The sequence below is a fragment of the Mastigoproctus giganteus genome, chromosome 8 (genome assembly GCF_048544385.1).
Source record: "Mastigoproctus giganteus isolate SK-2022 chromosome 8, ASM4854438v1, whole genome shotgun sequence".
In the NCBI taxonomy this organism is placed as follows: domain Eukaryota; kingdom Metazoa; phylum Arthropoda; class Arachnida; order Uropygi; family Thelyphonidae; genus Mastigoproctus; species Mastigoproctus giganteus.
In genome coordinates this window covers 84,155,612-84,174,224 of record NC_143582.1, presented here as the reverse complement: position 1 = coordinate 84,174,224, position 18,613 = coordinate 84,155,612, and the positions used below count along the sequence as shown (strand labels likewise).

The 18,613-nt window shown below is 37.9% G+C and overlaps 1 protein-coding gene across 1 annotated transcript in view; it reads left to right on the top strand.

Annotated features, from left to right (window-relative positions):
• Nucleotides 1-18,613, top strand: part of LOC150081687 (protein qui-1-like) — a 706,673-nt gene that overhangs the window by 441,977 nt on the left and 246,083 nt on the right. The window contains exons 10-13 of the mRNA XM_090378807.1: nucleotides 6,972-7,172; nucleotides 11,756-12,602; nucleotides 14,853-15,028; nucleotides 16,641-16,737. Of these exons, the coding sequence (XP_090234933.1) occupies nucleotides 6,972-7,172; nucleotides 11,756-12,602; nucleotides 14,853-15,028; nucleotides 16,641-16,737 (1,321 nt within the window). The remainder of the gene's footprint in view (nucleotides 1-6,971; nucleotides 7,173-11,755; nucleotides 12,603-14,852; nucleotides 15,029-16,640; nucleotides 16,738-18,613) is intronic.

Genomic DNA, 18,613 nt, shown 5'->3' with positions numbered 1-18,613 from the left:
ATTCTTTAATTGCACTACCAGGCCTACCGCCACTAATGGAAATATTTCCGGGATGATGTTTTCATTATTCCTTAAGTGCTTTACTTCCACACACACACGCACTAAGAGAAATATATTTGTAAGATTGTCTTACAGTTTCACGACGTTTTAAGGTTTCCGTTGCATTTGTACTGCGTATAACAATCCATGATTTATTGTTGTCGATTTTATAACCTTTATGTGAATAAATCATGGATAATTATTTTTTAAATTAGTACCGAAAAACCGGGATTTGAATACGGGAAAAAAAATGACTGGGATCCCCGAATCTCGGTATTGTAAGCCCTAGTTTAGACGTTAGAGGGGATCATACGCCGTACTGATGTTATGTGACCATATTTTCGAGCATCTTGTATCGACTCTTCTGCAATGTAACCTTTTCGGTAATTCTTATGCAACCCCCTATAAATGCCCCTTATACCTGCCCAAAGTTTCTCGCTTCATCGTTATTCTGTTGAACACCACCATACCTAGTTTTGTCCCACTTCATCGCGAGTTGCAGGAGTTACACGACGTTTTCTACGTGCTCGAGCAGTGTAGTTATGGTATGAAACGGGCCGATTCTACTCTCAGTTTCAGGAAATGGAAATTTTTTTAAGTTCCTATTCTTATACCTGCCTGCATAGGTAAAAACACATCATTTTTGAGGATTTAAATTGAGAAACTACTGGTTACCCCATTTTTCAAGATTAATTATGGCCTTTTTTCTGTAGACTGACTCAAGCATCATTCTTTTTCCAGACCGCACAAAACTTTTCGGCAGCTGAAAAGTTTTGTGCGGTCTGGAAAAAGAAATGGATTTTCCCATTAATACATAACATTAACTTAAACTGTGAAAAGTAAACCACCCAGATTAAATTCCTGAGGAACCCCAAATGCAACCAGTATGGAGGTGATAAATAAATTTTAACTTGCCACATATTGTGGTCTAATTGGAAGATAACTTTCAATCTGCGATATCAGAGATCCTCCCTCCAACACCATATGATCTTAATTTTTATACAGGTAGATCGTGATTCACAAAATCAAAGTCTCTGTAAATAACATCTGTTTACATTAATTTTTTTCAGCACTTCCAAAAAAAATCCAAATAACGTTGATATCAGTTATAGTAGGGTGCCCATGAAATTCTGCTCCGTGAAAATGAACTGATTTATAGTGGCTATAAAAATTATTATTTTTTTCAAATATTTTGACATATGCGCTTAAAATAGAAATCGGACGGTACCATTAGTTATGAGTGTTGGTGGAAAGTCGGCCTTTTAGGACAGCTATGATCTTCGTGTTTATTTATTTATTTATTTATTTTATTTTTTTTTTTTTAAGAATCAGGTGATATTCCAGATTCTAACAAGAGCTCATTCTGATATTCTTTAACTTAACGAATGAAAAAGTGATGTCATGTAGGCCAGAAGAAGAGTAAACTTTTTTTTTTTTTTTTTTTTTGTCAAGCTCTGAGATATAGATATGAGTGTGGGATGACAATATTCGGATGATAATTTGGACAGAGAGAACTAGTTTTGAAGAATTCTGTGAATAATGTGGCTTTTTACAACGCAGAGCTGTTGTAGAATATTTTAATGGAGAAGCAGGTGTTTAGAGTGTAGTTTTAATATTATTTACTAACGAAATTCCCGAAATTAGATTGAATTGAGTTCATACAAAATTTGTATAACCTGTATGATATAAATTAATTAGAAGGTTACCGCTCCTACAGATAACGGAGAGAGCTTCATAATCAGTTAGGCTCTTTAATTTGACGTAAATTCTGTATAGAGCATGTTTCCTTTTTTACTAATGAAATAGCTTGTTTCTGAACAAAGATGGAAAGTCAGTCTGGGACGACAAAAATGATGGAAATTTTCGATGGCAGACACTGATATCCGCAAGGCAGCATGAGTATCATTGCTGTTCATTATTTGTAGTCAGTTATTTTTTCTTTAAAAATAATTTTCCCACCAGCCCAGTCTACATATTTATACATCCGTTTTAGATGAGATGAGTAGTTTTATACTAGTTATTATTTTGGCATGAATTCACTAGAATACTTCAAAATATCGCAGTATGGTCAGAATCCATTAAAGTCGTAAAGCGTGATTTATTTGTACTGATTGATGAGTAGACAAGATGAAGCAAATGATCACTCCTCATTAATAAGGTGCACATTTATTCTAGGTTATGCCCCGACTTGAAGTACTGAGCTGTACAGTATGAGCCTCAGTGCCAGGATATAAATAAATATGTACAGAGCCCATTGAAGTTACCCCATAGAGGCTGCACAAGCATCTATCATATACTCAAGATTCTGTAGTATGCCAATGGATATTGGAAGGGGGAATAGAGGAGCACTAAACTGCATTCTGTTTATTTTATATCGATGGCTACAAATCCTGTTTGAATCGTTACAGACATCAATTACTGTACCTTTATTTTCTCTTCGTAAATGAATTACGCCACTGTAATTCCTGTCTAAGCGGATGGCTGCATAACCCAAGACCAAGGATTCATCATTTAAAATTGTTTCAACGAGCCAAATCTCTATCACAACAACTAGATAAGTTTGATCGACGAGTAAACAGATGCCATACTCCGAACATATTCTAGCCATGCAAATCAAATCCTTCTTCGCAGATTTTCTGTAGTTGCTATTCACATAGTGACCAATGCCATCAGTAGGTTCAGCTTGCAGCTGAGATAGAAGACTAAATCATAGATTGGGAAATTATGACAAAAAGGCCTGAATAGCATGTGTTATCGCCATATGCCTGGTGATGCTATTTGATCAAAAGAGGCTACGTCCATCATGATCCAAAAAGACTTGTACTTTTCATACCATGTTTTCAGTTGCTATACCTTTGTTGTTATATTTGTTAATTCTAGAATGTTTGCCTCGATAGCAAAAGTGATCATGGTTGTTGGAAAATCGCCTAACGGATGCTCTTATTCAATTAATTACTTTTATATTATCCCTAACTCGCTCATGTTTAATCTTTTTATCCTGTCCCCAAAGCCGCTCGTCTTTAATTTTTTTTTTTTTTTAAACCCTGTATCACTATATAACCCCTTCCCACCTTTTCACTTCCTGAATAATATTTATCCAGAAGCTCTGTAAAGCTTTAAAGTGGTCACGGAGCCCACTGCGTTAAACAATTCAAATCACAGTGATCACTTTCCATGTGATCTGTAATATTTGATTGGTCGGTAATTAAGAACGAAAGTGACGTTATACCCAGTACTATGGCCTCGTTTTGATGATGCTCTTCAGTTCTCATTCACGGACTCTATGATGAATACTATTGCTTGAACGAGGCAACTTTTCCTGTCCTTTAGAACGGCATTGTCCGTAGCCGAGTGGTCAGGAGCGGGAGTGCAGTAGTTCTAGATGAGTGGCTTCTCCATGCAACTCCCAATGCTTCTAAAATAACATATGCCGATGATCTAACCCTTCTTGCCCCTGGTAATTCTCGTGTTTCTTAGGAAAGTACTGCAAGTAGCATTATGAATGATCTGTGCTCTTGGTCCGTTATTAATAAACTTACCATTTCTCCTAACAAGACTAAGCTTCTTTATCTTAAGGGCAACCTTAACATTTTCAAGCCTCCGACTGTTAAACTTTTTGGTCATTCTCTCTCCATGGTTGACTCATAAATTTTTGGGTATTATTCTAGATCGTAAGTTAAACTTCCAGAAACATATCTTACACCTTCATGATAAAATAGTCATGTATACATCTATGCGTGTCCGTCTTTCACATTAGTCCTGGGGTATTAACCATCGTACCCTTCGTCTTTTGTACAACGTGGTGTTTGTTCCGATTTGTACCTATGTTCCGATTTGTACCTTTGTACCTAAGGAGATTGCCCTCCAAGAGAAACTCTCCTCTATTCAAAGACATATGGTCTTAATGATGAGTCGCCTGTCGCACTGTCTCAAGGAAGCAAAAGCAAATACAGCTCTGGAAAAGCTCCAAAACTGGGCAGCACTCCACAACCTCTCAATTTCTGGTGAGAAAACAAAATCGATTCTCCTCAAAGGAAAGCTACAAATACGCAGGCCTCCAACAATGAAGTTAAATAACATCCCTATACGTCTCTACACAGAAGTCAAATACCTGGGAATCTACATTGACACCGGTCTTACCTTTCACTCTCATCTGAAGTACTTATCCACAAAAATCCGAAAGTATACGGCTATGATAAGAAGAGTCAGCAGAGCGGACTGGGGTTTGAAGCGTAAAGCTTTGTCACTCATCTATAAAGCGGCGTTTCTCCCAATTGTGTGTTATGGAGCCTCAGTTTGGTGTACAAAGGCTATCCTGGAAAAGAACAAGCGTAAACTTGACTCAATACAAAGATTCATGATGTTATCTATCTGCAGGGCATGTCGCACTGTCAGCACCCCTGCCCTACAGGCTATTACTGGATGCTTGCCACTCTATCTTGAGGTGATTAAAAGGGGACTTTACCATCGATTAAAGAAGGGAATTCCGACACAGTTGTTAAATCTTCAACTGCAACTTACCAATGACCTGAAACAAGAAAGAAAACGTATCTTCACACACCTTCAAGGAATTTGACAGCATTCATGGGAAACCACGCCCAAAGGAGAAATTACCAGAAGATTCCTCCCATCCATTGACATGACTTTCCCGAAGTCTCCTTCCTGGTTTTCACCTGGTCTGCAAGTTACATTCCTGATCACAGGACATGGGCCCTTTCAACAAAAATTGACAGCAATGGGAATTGAAAGCAATCCATTCTGCCACTGTGGCGAAGAGGAGTCATGGGGGCATCTCATGTATGAGTGCCCTGCTTACGATGATTGTAGGCTCAAATTTTTAACTGAAATCCAGGAGAACCCTCGTAATCATGAAACATACCTGCTTCAGAATGAAACGACATACAAAGCCTTAACGAGTTACGCACAAGCTGTCTTTACCATCAGACGGGCAAAGTTTGCTGAACTTAGAGCTGCTCAGAACAACGACCTTCAAGTGCAAACACAAACTGGGGTCGGATAGCATTTTCCCAAACTGATAAAAGAGTAAGACTGAAGATTAAAATACTATGCTGGCATCATCATGGTTGGCACTCCTTGAAAAGCTGACTCCCAGAGAGTGCTTGGCCTTTGGCACTCGCACAGTGGCGCCTGCCCCTGTGACTTTTGATCCCTCTACCCATCCCCTATTTCTCCTTACTCGGGTGGACTGCCTTCTCTATCTGTCCACTTTAGCTTGTTCCTCACATTCAGATCGCTCTTCCTCTTGTTCCCCAGACCTTCTCTTCTCTTCTCTTCTTCTCTTTTCTTTTTTTTTTTTTTTTTTTTAACTTGGTCTTCGTCCAGGACGCTCAGGCGACCCTGGCGGGGACTAGCCAGAGAATAATGGGCAGCCTGGCTACCTCGTAGCGGTGTGTGCGGGCAACGTGAGGTCCCACCAGGGGCCCTGCGGCCAAATGCCAGAACCCAACAGAACCTAACGCAATATGTCATATACAACAGACAACACTTTTCTGGCATTTACAGTAGTTCTGTATTTCTTCACAGCGTACATATGGCGCAGATGTGAGAAATCACAGGTGGCGCCTGACCCTAACACTATGCACACTATGTCGCACTGTCTCGACAGCTGCGCTCCAGGTTTTAAACGGTTGGACCACCAAATCGCTTATCGAGGTTTTTGCTATTACCTTAGCCATGCCATTACAATTGACTTTTTAGACTTCATTGTTAATATCCACTGCGATCCTAAAACTGAAAAAATTCGTTGCTTGAACCATCTGTTTCAACTTTGGCAAGATCGGTGGTCTTCTTCATCCTCAAAAGGTATGGTCACAAGAAAGTTTATTCCATCTGTGTCCTTTGCCCTACAAAAGTCTATTCTAAAATGGTTCAGACCGAGTCTCCGCACTCATTTTCTTCTAACTGGCCATGGTGCCCTTCATGCTAAACTTTCTATGTTTAATCTGTCTGATTCTCCCCTCTGTAACTGTGGCAGCCCAGAAGACTGGCAGCATGTTCTTTTCACCTGTCTCTATTACTTGGATCTTCGTCAGCCTCTGTCTGCTGTGTGTCAACCATTCTCCTCAGGCAATGAGTCGTCTCTCTTGGACTCCAAAGAAAAATTTCATCTTCTACAAGATTTTGCACATAAAGCCTTTGCCAGACGTGGACAACTCATCAGTAGTGCCCCAATTCCAAGAACTACTCCTATTCCAGCTCTACCTCCAGTCCAGACCAGCATCTTTATCTCGCCATCTCGTGATACCACCACCATCGTCACTACCACCATCCTTTTTCGATTTGGACAGTTGGTTATCAAACTTGTACGACGCCGAATGATATTACTATGTCTTCTTGAGTTCTATCTCCTGCTGGCCTCAGGCTGGGTCATCTGCTGGCACTACCAGCAGATGATACACTGGTGCGGGTTTTTTTTACATTTTATGAACTTATTTTTCTTTATTTTTTCTGAATTTCATTTTTATTTACTTATTTTTACTTTAAATTTTTTATTCCTTTAACTTTTAATTCCTTTTATTTTTATATTAATTTACTGTTTAAATTTAATTTGTTCATATTTTGAATGAGTTGAACATTCAGTACGTGGCACTCTAGATTTGCTGATGTTCGCGCCCAGTTGTGGCCCGCCTCCTCGCGGCGTAGACGGATATCAGGACGCACCACCCTGGTGCTTGTTGCTTCCTGGCAGCAAAACGGCCAGAAAGAACTAAACAACATAATAAACACATACGCATTACACACATTTCTGGCCTTTCTGCAGAGTTTTTGTAACATCACAGTGTACCACGGCGGAGTTGACTAGCGTTTGGGAGCTGCCTTACATAAGATACTATACATATCCAGTACGATAAATGGCCAAACCTTTGTTTCCTTGTAAAATAATATATTTTTAATATAATTTTGTCTTCTAGGAAGTAATGAGGGAGTCGCAAACGCACCTCTGCAATTGTCGGCAATATCTCAGAGTACTAGGCGTAGCACAATCATTGGACAACGATTGTGGACCTCTGCTTCAGATCCAGCAGTTGATGTTAGGAGAAGAAAGGATCCGCCACACTCCAATCATTGTACGTGGTAGAAACGGATGTGGAAAATCGACTCTACTTTCACAGGTAACAAGTGTTACATTTTCAGATTGTTGGACTCTAAAAGACCATAATTTCAGTATTCGAAAATGTCTTAACCTTAATGAAAAAACATTCAGATTTATTTACCCAATACCTCTCCACTGAGCAGGTTATGAGCTGACAACGTCCCACTGACCGCTGCTGACTCTTAACTTGCAGAACACTGTTAACGATATGAATTTCTGAGACACTAACTCTTAAATTTCCGATCATTATGATAAGAATCAATCGTCATAAATGAAAAATGCTTACTCCGAGGGAACTTCCTCATAGAACAGCTGTTGTTACTTGCCACTCAGAAAAATTTAGGATCGAATAACGTCGGCGACGCGAGGAAATTATCAAAGCCAAGTCACCCGGTTCTCAGTGTAGGAGCTTACCTCCTGGACACCTTGTGAACTGAGTTGGCGTGGTGATAATCCAAAAACAACGCCAGCTTAATCGTGGCGAGGGGATTATTCCATTGTCCATAATTTTGATGGGCAGCAATACTGACGTAAAAGATGCCATCCTTTTACGTTTAGTATTGCTAAAATGTTGCATTTATTATTCAGTGCTAATAATGTGTCTTCATATTCCTATTTATAGATTAACACACGTTCTGGTTGTCTTCTTTGAAAATCTGATTTTTTACTTTATAGTTGATGTTCTTGGTCCTGTAATAATGCAATTTACAGAAACGATATATTCAAGGAAGAACTAGACAAACTATTGGAGGGAATGAATAAGTGAAATGGGAGATGTCTGTATAAGCTTGCTTTCTTGCATCATTTGCCACTGCTAATTCAAATGTTTTTAAACCATACGATTAAAATATAGTAAACGATCTGTTATGAGATAATATATACTGTATATATAAAAAAAAATTGATATTGACTGTTATCAGGTGCTTCATAAAATTGCCCTTTGACCGAATCAAAAACCAAAATCAGTAACTCAAAACATCGTTACAGCAGGCTTCTAAAGAACGTATTAAACAAAAGATGATACGAGTAACTTAAAAATTAGATTGTGTTGTTTATCCTTTTGCTTTTTTTCGTACTATATATAAACAAATATTAAACAAGTTATCTAATGTACGTAGTGCTTTACATTTCAGGGACGTTCGTTTTTTTTTTTTTTTTTTAATTAAATGTGTATTTTCATTTTTGTATTAACAAAATTGAAAGGTAAATATAGTTATCTCCTTATCAATTAATTAAAATTAATTGTTTAATAAATAAAACTTAAAGTGTCTACAAAGTTAAAGTTTAAATACATATCTGTATAATATTTATTACTCTCCAGTATTCCTCTTTTTAGAGTCCGTAGTCTAATGAAAGACCCTTATAATGTCACTCGGTTGTCTGTCCGTCCGTCTGTCACAGCATTGTATCTCTGGAACCACTCAACCTATTGACTTGAATTTTGCATGGGTTTTTACATCATGTGGGCCAACATAACACCATATTGATCGTAACCCCATTTCTCGGACAAATTTTTGTTGACAAAAATTTGTCCGAGAAATGGGGGGAACAAAAAAATTTCGTCGACAACCTATACTTATTAAACACCATTGGGAAGCTCAACGAGTATATTTAAAATATAATTGAGTAATTTTCGTGTCACCCCCCCTCTATTTCCATTGCTAACGGAGCTAAAAATTTAAAAATCAATTAGATGCTTATCAAGGAAAATATATTCCAATTGAAATCATTTACTTTTTGCGTTAAAATAAAAAAGCCATTTTTTTATTGCACTTCGATAGCGCGCTTCTTTCTACTATGTAACCCTCCTTTTGGTGACAAAAAGTTTGCGAAATAGTTAGTTAATAATTCTATAAAGGTCATTTATAAATTTTTCGAAGAGAAGTATTTTTTAACAATTTTCAAAGCTTGAGGTGGGGATAAGGTAGTTATAAGGGAACAAAACAAAATAAGGAATATTTAATAACATTATTATTATTAATATTCAAATAAAATTAAAGAAGAGTAAAGATATATATATAAAACACCCTCTTAATCCCCCCCCACACACACACAATGTAACAGAGGGGGCCGACCGGGCTAGCCGGGTGGGTAAAGTGCTTGCCTGGCAACCCAAAGGTCGCGGCTTAGATCAAAGTACTGCAAAAACCTTGGGAGGTACATTATGGCCACAGAAGCCTATGCGAAACAACTACCAAAAAAAACAAAAAAAACTCCCAATTGACGGATTTTCATGAAATTGTATAATTTGGTTCTTTTAGAAAGATGTGTCTTGCCATCCTAAATTTCATTAAAATCGGAGAAATAAAAATCCAGCAATTATTTATTTATTTTTTTCATACAATTTATATGGGAAAAAAGAAATTCATAGATTAAATGTAGTTTTGTTTGCTTTAGCACGCTTCACGTGTATTGTTATGGAATCGCTTGTGAACAGATACATACATACACACATATATAGAGAGAGAAAAGGTACTTAAAAGTACAGTATATGGGAAAGAGCCATAAAGATTATACAGTTGTAATTAAACCGAATGGCTAAGTTTCGAGACCATAAAACCATAGAGATTTATTAAGCGTTCTATAAAGTTATAACGTTAGTAACTAAATGATAAAGAGATTACTATATTTACTTTTTACTTCAGGTAACCACAGAAAAAAAGAAAAAGAGCTTATCATTGCAGTACTTGCCTCTAAATCCGTAAATTAAGAAATTGTATTCATAGAAGGTAAAAGGCTCCATCTTCTATGAATTCAAACTTACAACACGTCAAGCTTTAGCTAAACAATTCAATTTGTACATTATTTCTAACTAGTAACTATTATCTTGCGCAAACAAAACAGCTTGTCCTTTAAATCTATACTGTCCAAATATGCCAATGTACTTGATAATTTTCACGAACGGAATAATTTGCAAAAGTAATCTCTGCTCATATTATGACAAAACCATGATTTCCTGAGGAATATCTCCTGGAAACAATTTTTTCCTGTAAGCCTTTGAAACTGGCTGTAGAAGTTTGCCATGCAAATGGGACTTGCGTCGATGACAGAGAATTAACGAATTCTTTTGTAAGAGTTCTACAGGAATATAATCTGGAGCTTTATCAGCTTCGAGGGGGACAGTTACTTACTTGATTTGGATAGCATCTTTTCAAGCAAATACCACACACCTGATCTGCGAAGACATTTTTTAATTATTTATTTTCCTTTGAAAATATTCTAATTGGTACGAATCTCCAAGTGTTCGATTAAGGTGTGATTCGCGGTCTGTACATTGTTTATGTCTTCAATTCACCAGGATTTTAACGTTGACACTCGCCGGTCTTTGAACCAGTTCAATTCCTCAGAATATGCATTCTATGTACAGGCTGCCTTACTTCGTGCTACAGAACGCTCCGCTAAGAAGAAAATTAGCAAGCATACTACAGTTCCATGGTGGACAGCTGAACTTTCCACTCTGCGCAAAAAAGTACACAAAGCACGCAGAGACTTTCAACGGAGAAGGTACTGGCCTGAACCAGAAGTCACCAGACTAAAAAATATCTATAAAGGCCAGCGGAATGAATACGTAAATACAATTGCAAAACAAAAACTTGCCTCCTGGCAACACTTAGTTCACTCCACAGGAAATTCTGATCCCTGGGGTCTATTATACCTCTTACAAAAACTTAATGGAAATTATTCTAATGAGGATGTATTGCTTCTTCAAAGAATTTGCAGAAATGTCCGTCAGTTATTCTGAAAATTCGTGTCCATTACGGCTTTTCATTATCACTTCTCCTATACCTAAACATTATATTTACGTTTTATTTATTTTTATTCTTTTTTATGAATAGAAATTTTCGTACATTTTTTATAAATAAAGTATGATTGAAAATTTATGTGAAAAGATTTTCACCAACAAAAAATCTTTCCACAATGCAAGGATAGATGATAAAATCTTGCACGCTTTATACGTATGTATGTATGTATTACATGCATACAACCATGTAAAATAGGTAGCTGATATGAGGCATGTAATAGCTGCACAGTGGACCACGCGATGGATTAGCTCAAATTTAATTGGAAACATTATTACGCCAAAAGAGATTGTTTACAAAATTGCACCCTTCTAACCAGATAAGAAGTGGGGAAAAGATCCGAAATCCGGGTCAGATATAAATCCAGGTAGCCGATATATGACATGCAGTGGCTGCACGGTGCGCCACTTCATAGATTTAGCTCAGATTTTGAGAGAATGCATTGTCACGCGAATTAGGAATATATACAAAGTTTCAGCCTTCTACCTCTATTAGAAGTGACTGAAAAAGCGATCGGCAGAAACAGAGTTAATATAAGGTATATATAATAATAATAATCATTCTGTATCTGAATTATTTCAGTTTGAAATGATAACCTGCCATATATTTTAACATTTGAATAATTTTCTGTTTAATATAATGTCTAATATTATTAGAAAACGTTGTAATTCGAAATATTTTCAGTATAAATTTTCGCTATTGATTTATTTATCAGTTCTGTACTTGTGTACGAATTTGATCTAAGCGATCCCAATTTCTCTGCTTTTTTGATGGCTTCTTTCTTTCTTTCTTTCTTTAACAGGTTATAATGTACTGCACTGAATGGTTAGGAGATGACGTCATCAGAATTGTGCGACATGTTGGTCAAAGTCCGTGCTCCACTTACACTCCTGAACTTCTCCGTAACCTTTGTATTCACATCAGTTTAGTTTTTGGCCTTGAGATAAGCCCCAAACACCATAGCTTCGAACTTGGCAAGCTTAGTATCTGGTTCCAGGATTTGCTGAAGATGGTGGAGGCTACCTCAACTGATCTGGTCATCGTCCTTGATGACTTGCACCAGCTTCGGTCCCCTCCTAGTAACCAAGCAGCCATATTAGGTTGGTTGCCGTGGAATCTGCCTAGCAACGTCCACATCCTTTGTTCGATCAGCGAAGAAGCGGAGACGGTCCTCAACCTCCTCCGTTCCAGGATAACTTCGAGCGATAGCTTTGTGCACATTTCCTCCCTGAATGCCACCGCTGCCATCAGCATGCTACAATCGAATTTAAAAGACGACAAACATACCCTTTCCTCCGAACAGCTGCAAGCAATAAAAGATAGCATGACGGACAGCAACGAGATATGTCCATTGTATGTAAAGCTTCTCTCCTACCGGACACAGCAGTGGTCTTCTTGGGTGAATGTGCAAAAATCGGACGTTCCTCAGACATTAGACGGCCTCGTAGGGTCGTTTCTGGCGAAAGTTGAGGATACTTACGGCTTCCGGACAATAACCAAAATCGCATCCTTCCTCGCCTGTACCACGTACGGATTGAGAGAACCTGAACTAGTAGAACTTTTCATGTCTACGATCGACGTACTCCCTAATGACAATCAGAAGGCAGGTGCTCGTTCTTCCAGCTGGTTCGGCATGATAAAAGAACTGAGTAGGTACAGCATCGTTAAACCGTATGGTTCTGTAACTTATGTGTTAATGAACTATGTTCTGTTATCTGGGTTGGTAAGAGAGGTAGCACTGCACTTCACCTGTACTTTTCTCTCTTTTCTTTTTTAAGATTTATTTATTGGCATGAAAAAGTTTTATTTTAGTGTCTGATTTCAGTCTTCGGATCGGCGCATGCAGACTTGTAAAGCTGAGAATTTCGTCGGAACTGGTAGAGTAATGATTTGATGACGCAAGTGGACAATGTCTTGAGTAATGTATGAATGCAAATGCTGTTTATTGTTCGGATGATTTCATAGAAATTGCTCAGAAAATTCTTTAATATATCTTCCTTGCCTACTTTTTATTTTGCATTCCTTCAGTTGTTTCCCCTGCACCGCACCGCACTGCACTGCTGCATTGCATTTGTTTATAGAAATTGACATATAAAGATGTTAACTCTCAATTACGTGTAAAGCTGCGGCGGCAACACTTTCGGATGAAATAAAGGTTGAATTCATTATGAACGGCGGCGTCCTCTTCCTTGCATCCGATTTCCTTGTCCGTTATCCTGTGTACTTTCTTGACATAAGGATGAAATGAACAATTGGTCATTAAATAGAAAACTGTTGCTTATTTGTCACCTATTTGATTTAGGGGAGTTATTGCTATTTATTTATTTTTATCAGATTAATAATAAAAATTTCCAAAAAAAGAAAGAAAAGAAGCAAAAAGGGATTTTTTTTTTTCTTTTTTTTTATGTACAGGAAATTCCGTTTCTGACATCCATTACTAGCTGAAAAGCCACTTGTACGTGCGACCGAACCCCATTCATTGTTACCACTGTCGCAAAGCTCGTTAATTATGTTAGCTGCTATTGTTGGACGGTTTGATGAGTAGACCTCGTAACGCCTGCATATTCTCTTTTGTTCTTGAGCCCGAAGCATCTTTAATACGAAGCTGACTTTATTTCCATTAACAGCGGAGAACCGTCGGAGATGCAGCTATTGTGAACAGATACGTAGATAATGGCTTACTTTAGAATTTCTCAAGCTTCGGGGTAAAAATTGTTTCTTTACATAACTTGTTAATTAGCTCTCGATTCTGAAATATTGCAATACACCTAAAATTGGCAAAATTTCAAAACAGCTTTGGATGGCATCCATCTGCATGAGAATGATCAACGATGAAAATACAGAGAATTCCAAAGGCACGTTTTGCAGTAATGCAATAGCTCGTGATCTCCTTCAGTATGCTTATAACAGGGCCACTGATCGGACATATTTTTATATAGTTTGGTATTGGAACACGTTAAATAAAAATTCAACAATGAAACATATTTTACATTTGTGATTTTGGTCCACATTTTACAGTTTGGACTAACAATTTACTAAATTATTAATAATAATAATACAACTTACTTATTCCTGTAGTTGCATTTTATGCATGTTTGTCAACCGCAGATGTAATATTCCAGGCAAACAAGGTACTGTACCTTGTTTGCTTCATACGGCATGCATATATTTTAATTAGTTAATGTATGCACTGCATTACATTTCAGGAGCGTTTAATTTTTTTCTTAAATTTATTTATTTTTTCTTCTTTAATTAATAGAAGTGAAAAGTAAATATAGTGACCTTATCAGTTAATTATTAAGATTATTACCAAACTTAACCGTTCAGTTTGATACAACGATATAATATTTATTGCTCATCTCCCATATAATTTGCCGATTTCTATTTCGGGTAGCTCGATAGATCTTTCTAAAATAACTAAATATAAAATTTTATGAAAATCTATTTACTGCGAGTCGAGTTGTTACATGCGGACGGATGGACAGACTCCGGAGATGGTGAAGACAATAGGCGCTTATGCACATATGAGATATTGCGAACGCACCTAATAAGCAAAAGACATGCTAAACTTGATTAGTTTGACTGTTGAATGAATAAGAATTCCTCTTAAATGTATAAACCTTCTTAACTCAAACCATCCCCCTTCACTTCGTGACTAAAGTACTACTAAAATTCGCATTCGTAACAGTACAGTTGTCTACTGCCGCATACAGACTAAAACTTCTGTTATCATAGTTTATTTTGCTATTTCCAAACGCTAATCCCAGTTTTACAATGAATTTGATAGTTCTGCCATTTTTCTTTCTATTTATTCAACTAAATATTCCTACACAATATTACTCACAGAATATTAAAGAAATGCTTAACGTTTTATGGATTTTTTTTTTCTCAATGTCCAGGGCCATTGCTTAAAGAGTATTATGTGGACAGGAGACCATATCTTCATTGGAGTCATCGATTTATAGCCGAATGCGTTAGAAAGCGTTACCTGGCCAATGGCGACGAATTGCATTCTTGTCATGCCGAACTTGCCGGGGCATTTCATTTAGGATTTTTAGAACAGAAAGAAGAAAAGGTAAGTTGGCTTTTGTACTGTGTAATTAACATCTGTAATAAAACTGGTATATCTGGTTTCATAAAGTAGTATTAGTATTAGTAACGGCCGTATGGTGCAAGAAAGCCTATGGCTTATGCTGCACCAGCCAAAAAAGAAAAAAAAAAAAAAAATCTGAACAAAACAATGATAAAAACAAAAAATAAATAAAAAAAAATAATAATAAAATGAAATAAAAAATAAATAAAAAGGAAATTAATCCTATCATCCTATGCGCTTCCCTTACCCGAAAGTACTATCCAGATGACCTTTGAATTTCCCCAAACTGTCGGCCTCTACCACCCATGAAGGCAACTTATTCCAGTAATTTATAACTCGCTGGCTAAAATAAAACTTCCTGCAGTCCAATCTAAACATTTCCCCCCGTAATTTGAATTTATGTCCCCTAGTTCTAGCATCATTTATAATCTTGAAAATTTTGTCCTCATTCATTTTACTGATGCCTCTCAGAGCCTTAAACACCTCAATCAAATCTCCTCTAAGGTGTCTAGTTTCCAAACTCTGCAACCCACATATTCGAAGTCTTTCTTCATAAGGACGCCCTTTTGCTGTTCTCACCAGGCGAGTTACCCTTCTTTGCACCCTTTCAAGAAGCTCGATGTCTTTCTTTAGGTGCGGTCTCCATACTTGAACACAGTATTCCAAGTGTGGTCTAACATAAGCCTTATATAATGGGATTATCACGTCCCTATCTCTACTTGCAAAAGTTCGATAGATCATCGATAGGACACCATGGGCCTTCCTTGCAACCTGTTTACAATGCTCAGAGAATTTCGTGTCTGACCGTATCGTAACACCCAAGTCCCTTTCCTCCAGTACTGGGTTTAGTTGAACTCCACCAAGTGAATAAGTTATTTTAGGATTACTGTTTCCCAGGTGTAATACCTTACACTTTGTTGGATTAAAGCACAGCTGCCATTTTTCCGACCATTCTTGAAGTCTGTCTAGGTCTCTCTGAAGAAGCTCAGCTTGACAGTGATCATTAACTACTCTACCAATTTTAACATCATCTGCAAATTTAGACATCACGCCCTCTATCCCTTCATCAATGTCGTTTATGAAAATTAAAAACAACAGTGGTCCTAATACTGATCCTTGGGGAACCCCACTTCTTACATCAACCCAATCTGAGGAATAGCCATTTATCACAACCCTCTGCCTCCTGCCCTGAAGCCATCCTTCTATCCATCTAAGGATTTTCCCAGTGATTCCAACCTGTTCCAGCTTATAAAGCAACCGCTCATGTGGGACTGAGTCAAAATTTATTCATCTAAAGGCTTATAAAGCTATCACATTAAAGATCATTTAATAATTTGTAAAATGTGAGTGTTATGATTCCACTGAAGTAATACATACAGATGTAGTTTGGATCTCTAGAAAGTGCTGGTGTTTAAGCACAAGGATATTTAAACAAAGCTTTCAAGGATGGAAATTTAAAGTGATGAAATCAAATGCTCATCTTTTGTTTTTCAGAATTATTTTTTAATTTATTCATAATTTTACTCATAACTAACGTTTAGTTTAACAATAATAAGGGCTGAATGGTTCCCTTTTATTTTTATCTTTATAACAGGAGGCTTCTCTGGACGACCAAACATTCAAAAGGAAAGACGAATGGTGTGACATCTTAAGAGAAATAGACGAATTATGGTTCCATATCCTGCAAAGCGGTAAGCATTGATAAAGCTAGCCAACACGATTTTTATCTCCAAGAACTTAAATGCTAGTTTCAAATAATTTTTATGCATAGATTTCGAAAATCACCGTGATAGTATCACATCACAGTTATTAAATATAGAGGGAGTTAAGTTTTACCAAAATATCCCAATTTTGCATAATCTAGCCAATAATTAGTATTAGCATTAATACAGACATATGATGCAAGATATAGCATCATAAGCCGAACAAACAAAACAACCTTCCCATTTCACCCATCCATTCACTCCAAAAGCTTATCTAGTTCTGCCTTGAACTTATTTAAGTTTTCGACCTCCACTAAGACAGTTGGAAGTTTGTTCCAACTATCAACCACCCGCTGGCTAAAGGCAAATTTCCTAACATCTCCCCTCGATGTGGTCACCTGTACATGGTGAGGGGACCTCCCAGTGATGCTGCTGATGTTCCTGATTAGCATCACTGGGATCTAACTCCCATACCTTGGTTCCAGGATTACATCATTGGAATCCGGCGTGTGCACCATGAGGTGGGACCCATGGAAACTCGGAAATGGGGATCCTGATGGTTGAGGGGCCCAGTCTTAATACACCACTTTGGCCCCTGCTTCTACAAGACGGGAGGCCCCAGACTGGCCCGACTGGGATCAGTCGGTGGGTGATGCTAGGGTCAACTGCATCCCAATAGATCTCCCGCCCTTTGGTGCTCCTAGGTGAACTTGGCATCTTATTCGTGTATGCAGTACATTCTAGTTCACAAGTGGGCATCCCCTCATAGGGCTCTGTGGTGGGTGTGAGGTACTTAGGACAGCTGAAATTTTTATCTTACTCATATGAGTAATTTAAATCCCTCTATTTATTCTGGGGGCCCCCTACGTACCTAATTGATCAGATGAGAATGAACAAATTCTGTTAAAAAAGCCAGAACTGAGGATAAACCACCATCTGTGACACCTCTTTTCCTCAGTCTCCATTTCACTGGAAACCAGTCAATCAGGAAAATGTCACCCTTCTTTATCCATAAAGGATTAGAATGGATGGCAGGATCACCAAAATCCATAAAACGGCAGCATTCTGGAGATATTTTAGTTGAAGCACTGAATACAAAGCCTGCTGAAAAATCTTGAAAGCCACATTGATAGGGGAATACTTATCATCGTAACCCCCCCACAAAACTTTGAACTCGTCACGCGATGTCATCCATAGCCAAGTGATCAGTGTGCGGGTGCATAAGTACAAGTGCCTTGATTGACTGGGGTTCAAGCCTGTGACTACTAAATATGGTGCTGTTTCTTGTATTCTGTCTATCTTGTGAACTCCTCTGACCATTGGGTCCTCCTGGAGTATAAACATAAAATTTATTTATTTATTTATATCAGAGTGGGATTTCACATTTCTGAAGAAGAGATCTGCTCTGAATTGAGAGAACAAGGAATGACAGCTCTCAAGCAAATATCCATGCAAAAGGATGGGGTTCTCATCCTTACATTCCATGGGCTCCAAGTTCCATCAAGGCAGGCTATCTAAACTGCCCAGTGAGGATATATGTACCAAAACCCACTGAGGTGTTTTAGTTATCAAAAGTATGGCCACTCACAAATAGCTTGTCGTGGTAACCCTGCCTGTGCTCGATGTGGTTGCAAAGATCACGAAAACAAGGAATGTCCAGCTCCTAAGCCAAATTGTACTAACTGCTGCAAGGTGCTCTCCTTTGCCAAGGAGAGCACCTTGCATACTTTTGAGCATGCCAGCAGTGGAAGGACGAAAAAGAGATACAAAAACTAAAAACAGAGCTGAACATTTCCTACCAGGAGGCCAGAAAATGCATCCAACCTATAAATAGCTACAAGCCCTCATACACCCAGAAAGTTTC